The 5,888-nt window shown below is 43.4% G+C and overlaps 1 protein-coding gene across 1 annotated transcript; it reads left to right on the forward strand.

Moving 5' to 3' along the window:
- The first annotated feature begins 396 nt into the window (after positions 1 to 396).
- LOC131994638 (uncharacterized) lies at positions 397 to 5,658 on the forward strand. The gene has a single exon (XM_059361402.1). The coding sequence runs from the start codon at positions 397 to 399 to the stop codon at positions 5,656 to 5,658; it is 5,262 nt and encodes a 1,753-aa protein (XP_059217385.1).
- The last annotated feature ends 230 nt before the right edge of the window (positions 5,659 to 5,888 follow it).

Raw genomic sequence — 5,888 nt, forward strand, 5'->3', positions numbered from 1 at the left:
TCAATTTCCTCGGATGTCCAGATACCAGTATTTGTTTCACATTAAGTAAATGCTGATACTAAATTGAATTAAATTAAATGAAATTATTTGGGTTTTAGGAACTCATTTGGATCGAATTCTAGAAAGGTTTTTTTGGTTGTGGTACATATCGAAGTTTTGCATTTAGTTTCTTCGAAAAGGGTCTCATTGGGAGGTCTATGTTTTCGGACAGGATATTTTTGTCTCCCGGTCTCTAATAGATATTTTTCTATTGGGCTCTTGGGTCATATATATTACGATTTTTGTCCTTCTTTCTATGCTTTGATAGGAGGGTTTTTGCGGTACTCTAAATTCTTGACCCACCAGTCTAGCCCATATTAATCTCGCGCCCATATCACATCGGTCCTTATTGCCACCATGTCTTTGGATAGATTTATACGACTTTCAGATAGACTGGTCGAATTTGAGGCAAATTTGAATGATAAGCGGACCCAATTAACGTCTAGGTTTGTCATTGAGACCCATAAAGACGAAGTCAAAGATATCTGGGAAAGATTAAGGGCCTCATATGAAGAGTGCCTTTCCGACTTCGAAATTGAGGCTGTCGAGGAGGCTCAGACTGATGCTAAGACATCTAAAGGAAACGAAGATATCGCTTCCGAGATAGAGACCGTGAAGTTCAAATTTAGGAATGCTTTTGATACATACTGTCGCTGTGTTGCGCACTTAGGAGAATTGCTTCAGGAGATGCCCGCTCCTCGCACCGATCCCACTTCAATTCCAATTCAACAACCAGGTTTTAAGCTTCCACCCTGTGAGGTCCCAGTCTTCGGCGGTGATTATCCAGCTTGGCCTACCTTCCGAGATATGTTCACCGCTATATGTATTAAGAACCCAAGGCTCACCCCAGTTGAAAGATTGTTCCATCTCAATCAACGAACGAAAGGGGAGCCAAATGACATCGTAAAAAAGGTGCCTTTGACTAACGAGAACTTTTCTATTGCTTGGAAGAACCTGTGTGCCCGATACGAGAACAAAAGAGTCTTAGTGAATATCCAACTAAAGACTCTCTTCAATTTACCTTTGATTCAGACCGAAACGGGTACTGCCCTGAAGAATTTGCAAAGAGATATCAATGGTTGCATTTCTTTGTTGAAGCTCTATGCTATAGATGTTGAGAGTTGGGACCCTATTTTTGTCTTTATATGTTCTAATCGGCTCCCAGATGTTACTCTTACGCTCTGGGAGCAATCTCTTCTTGATAAGACGGTGATACCAAGATGGTCTGATTTTGATTTGTTTTTGACGAATCGTCACCGAACACTTGAATCTGTATCGGAGATCCGCAGAAAGGAGTCAGCTTGCTCCAGTCCAAGGCAAGTGTCCGATAAGTCCAATCCGAAAGATGGTAACAAAGCCATTAAGACGTTTCAGAATAAGGTGACACTGTCGAACTGTCGACTGTGCACAGGTGAAAGCCACGTGATTCGGAAATGTCCTAAATTTCTGGAGATGACTCAGAATCAGAGATTGAATGAGATAAAGAGAAACAATCTCTGCCTCAATTGCTTCTCTAAAGTGCACTCCGTGAAAAATTGCTCAAGCAAGTTTTCCTGTTACAAATGTGGCAAACGCCACAATACGCTACTTCATCGGGAACAAGATTCTACAATTCCTACCCAATCCAACTCGAATATTGCTTCCAATCCTTCGCCATCTCCGAACAATACCAATGCAGTCCATATACAGTCCACTAACACCGGAGGTGCAATTATACAGAGCTGCTTTTCCAGCCAGTCTAAGGCCGTTCTTCTTGGCACAGCTTTGGTCACGGTGTGCCACAATGGTTTGCAGTACCTTGCTAGGGCTTTAGTGGATTCAGGATCTGAGGGCACCTTTGTTTCTGAGAAACTGTTCCATAACCTGAAACTCCCGTTCAAACGGGCCTGTGCTGAGATTTTAGGATTGAACAATACTACTTCCGCTTCCGTCCAAAGAGAATGTTCATTCGTATTAGGTTCGAGTAAAGATGAGAGTTTTCGATTCACTGCGGCGGCACTTGTCGTACCTCATTTGTCAGGGAGGCTTCCGTCAAGAACTATTGACCCTGAATCAATTTCCGACTTGCCAGATATTCCGTTGGCTGATCCTAGGTTCTATGAGAGCTCGAAGATTGATATTTTGATAGGAGGTGATATATTCCCCTTCATTATGCTTCCTGGCGTAAGGCATGGAATTTGCGGTTCATTATTGGCACAGGAAACAGTGTTTGGATGGATCCTTACAGGACCAGTTCCTGCGGAACCCAAACACATATCCAAGATTGTTTCCTATTTTTGCGAAATCTCCTTAAATGAGGAGATTTCACGTTTCTGGGAGGTGGAGGACCTTCCTCGAAAGACATTCCTATCCCCTGCCGATCAATTTTGCGAGGATTTGTACGTTGCAACGACTAAAAGGAACTGCGAAGGGAGGTATATAGTAACCCTTCCGTTCAGGGAAGAGTTCCAAAGGGAGACAGTTTTGGGTCCTTCCAGAAATAGTGCCTTGGCACAGTTTCATCGGAATGAAGCCCGGCTTATTCGAAATCCACACTTCAAGGCAGAGTATGACAAAGTCCTTTTAGATTACATTTCCTTAGGGCATATGACTGAGGTATTTCCCCGAGACGAATCTGATTGTTCCAGACATTATTATCTGCCACATCACGCCGTAGTGAAACCGGATAGTACGACTACGAAGGTCCGGGTAGTCTTCAATGCTTCTTCTCCTACATCTAGAGGTTCTAGTTTGAACGAGGTTTTACACGCTGGTCCTGTGCTGCAACAGGACCTCGTCGTGCTTATACTGCGGTGGAGATTTTATCGCTACGTCTTTAATGGAGACATAACGAAAATGTATAGACAGATTTTGGTCACTCCCGAGCAACGACCATATCAACGTATACTATTTCGGCAGAATCCTGATGGGCATATTCGAGAGTTCGAACTCAATACTGTGACCTTTGGGGTCAATTGCGCCCCTTTTTTGGCAATTCGAACTATTAGGCAATTGGCAGACGATATACGTTCATTATACCCACTTGGGTCTGAAATCCTACGAAATTCCATGTATGTTGACGACGCTTTGGCGGGTGCCCACAGTATTCAGGACGCTATTGACTCCAGAATCCAGTTAATGAAGGCTTTGCAATCGGCGGGGTTCTCTATGAGAAAATGGACCTCTAATTCGAGAGAAATCCTCTCAGATCTTCCATCTGATCAGCTTCTTTATGAAGATTTCCTTGAGTTCGATAATCGCTCTACAACGAAGACGTTAGGGATACGTTGGAATGCATCATTGGATGCATTCTTCTTTACTGCAACGCCATTTCCTAGCAACTGCAGGTATACAAAGAGGGAAGTGCTTTCACAGATCTCCAGGCTTTTTGATCCGGCCGGCTGGCTTGCTCCATGTGTTGTGACGGCCAAACTGATAATGCAGAACATTTGGGCTGAAGGTACCAAATGGGATGACGAGATTTCTCCAGAGTCATTACCTAGATGGAAGTCGTTTCAGCACGCCTATCCCTCTATTAATAACATACAGGTTCCAAGATGGGTCGGTTTTAGTCCACAGTGTACCGTTCAGTTCCATGGTTTCAGTGACGCTTCGGAAAAGGCGTACGCTGCTGCTATCTATGTCCGTATAAGTGATGGCCAGTCCAATTTCGTCCATTTAGTTTCATGTAAAACTAAGGTGGCACCACTGAAGTCTATCTCAATTCCTAGACTCGAGCTATGTGGGGCTACACTTTTATCAGAAATGCTGGATCATTTGATTCCAGAGCTACCGATTCAGAATTATACAATTTTCTGCTGGACCGATTCGACGATTGTTTTGTCGTGGCTGGCAAAACCTCCAAGTTGTTGGTCTACATTTGTAGCCAACAGAGTATCGAAGATCACTCAGGTCGTGAGCCCATCAAACTGGTATCATGTGAGGTCAGAGCACAATCCTGCTGACTTGGCAAGCCGCGGTGCCCACCCAGAGGAGATTGCGACCAACCAGATGTGGTGGCATGGTCCTCCATGGTTGAGTGACCCTGGGGAGAGCTGGCCAACTCTTGAAGATTATCCGAAGGACACGATTGAAATCGAAAGAAAGAGTGTGCAAGTGCATTTTTCCTACTTCAGCCAATTTGAAGATGTCCTCGAAAGATTTTCCTCATTTGCAAGGGCAGTCCGAGTTATGGCATATGTTTATCGTTTTTTCTACCGCACTCATCCAAATTTTAGGTCTAGTTTCAACCGAAAGGACAAGAACATATACACTTCCGAGGTTAAACTAGTTCGAAATCGACTTATTTTGATGACGCAGAAGGCCTTTTTCCCAAACGAATATCTAGCCCTATCTTCTAAGAAACAGATTCCTTCTGGAAGTTCCATTTTGAATTTGAATCCATTCCTTGATGTGGAGGGCATCATAAGAATAAGCGGTAGACTTGTCTCATCTCCAGCTTTGTCCTATGACGAGAAACACCCAATCATCCTTCCGTATAATTGTCAATACTCTCGGTTGTTGGTGAAATTCATTCATGAGATTTCGATTCACGGAGGTAATCAACTAGTCCTTAGGCTTATTCGTTCACAATTCTGGATTGTAAGAGCTAAGAACTTGATAAAGACTACGATCAATAAGTGTAAGCCATGCATTGTGTACAAGCACAGACTTCAGGAGCAAATAATGTCCGCATTGCCCCCCGAAAGATCCGAATTTTCTAGACCATTCACCCACACAGGGGTGGATTTTGCAGGACCCTTTGACATAAAGTATTATGCCGGCCGATCCTGCCGCATTACTAAAGGGTACGCTTGCTTGTTCGTATGCTTTTCTACGAAAGCAATTCACCTCGAAGGAACATCAGATCTATCCACTAATACGTTCCTAGCTGCATTTGACAGATTTGTTTCCAGAAGAGGTTGTCCTCTCCACATCCATTCTGATAACGGTACCAATTTCGTGGGTGCCTCGAAAGTTATTGCCAAGAATTTCTTCCTGACCACCCAGCAAGCTGTCGAGTCCAACTATGCCCATCAGAATATTTCATGGCATTTTATTCCACCTGGAGCCCCGCACATGGGGGGACTATGGGAAGCTGGGGTAAAAAGTTTCAAGTCCCACTTTCGTAAAATGGCTGGGAATTTCAAGCATACATTTGAAGAATTTCAAACATTACTCTCCAGAATCGAGGCTTGCTTAAACTCCCGCCCATTATGTCCTCTATCCGAAGATCCATCCATTCTTTCCGCACTTACTCCGGGTCATTTCTTGATAGGGGCTCCTATCTTAACGCCAATAGATCCAAATATTCAGGAATCTCCTAGGTCACTTATCAATAGATGGCAGCGTTTGAAAGTTATTCACCAACACTTTTGTACTCGTTGGAAAGAGGAGTACCTCAAAGAGTTACATAAACGAAATAAGTGGAAAAAGCCCTCCGAAAACTTAAGTGAGAATATGTTGGTCGTAGTAAAAGAAGAAAATATGCCACCTAACGCCTGGCGATTAGGAAGAGTCATAAAAGTTCATCCTGGCAATGATGGTCGCGTCCGTGTAGCCGACCTTTTAACAGAGAAAGGCACTATTACAAGACCAATTACCAAACTCGTGGTTATAAACAGCGATCCATCTTCCTGATTCCCTTTTCGTTCACATGCCTATTTACTTTAAAAATATACAACATGACGACAACATAATCGATTATGATTTATCTTAGCTCAATATGCGTGACCATCCAAAACCAAATCACTCATCGACGAAAGGAAACCGATCATATGTGTGTAGAGTATGCAGACACCCCCATGCATTACGTAAGTGTAAGAGATTCCTAGAGATGAATACCACCAAGCGCCTCCAGGTTGTGGATA

This window comes from Stomoxys calcitrans, chromosome 2, assembly GCF_963082655.1.
Source record: "Stomoxys calcitrans chromosome 2, idStoCalc2.1, whole genome shotgun sequence".
Lineage (NCBI taxonomy): Eukaryota > Metazoa > Arthropoda > Insecta > Diptera > Muscidae > Stomoxys > Stomoxys calcitrans.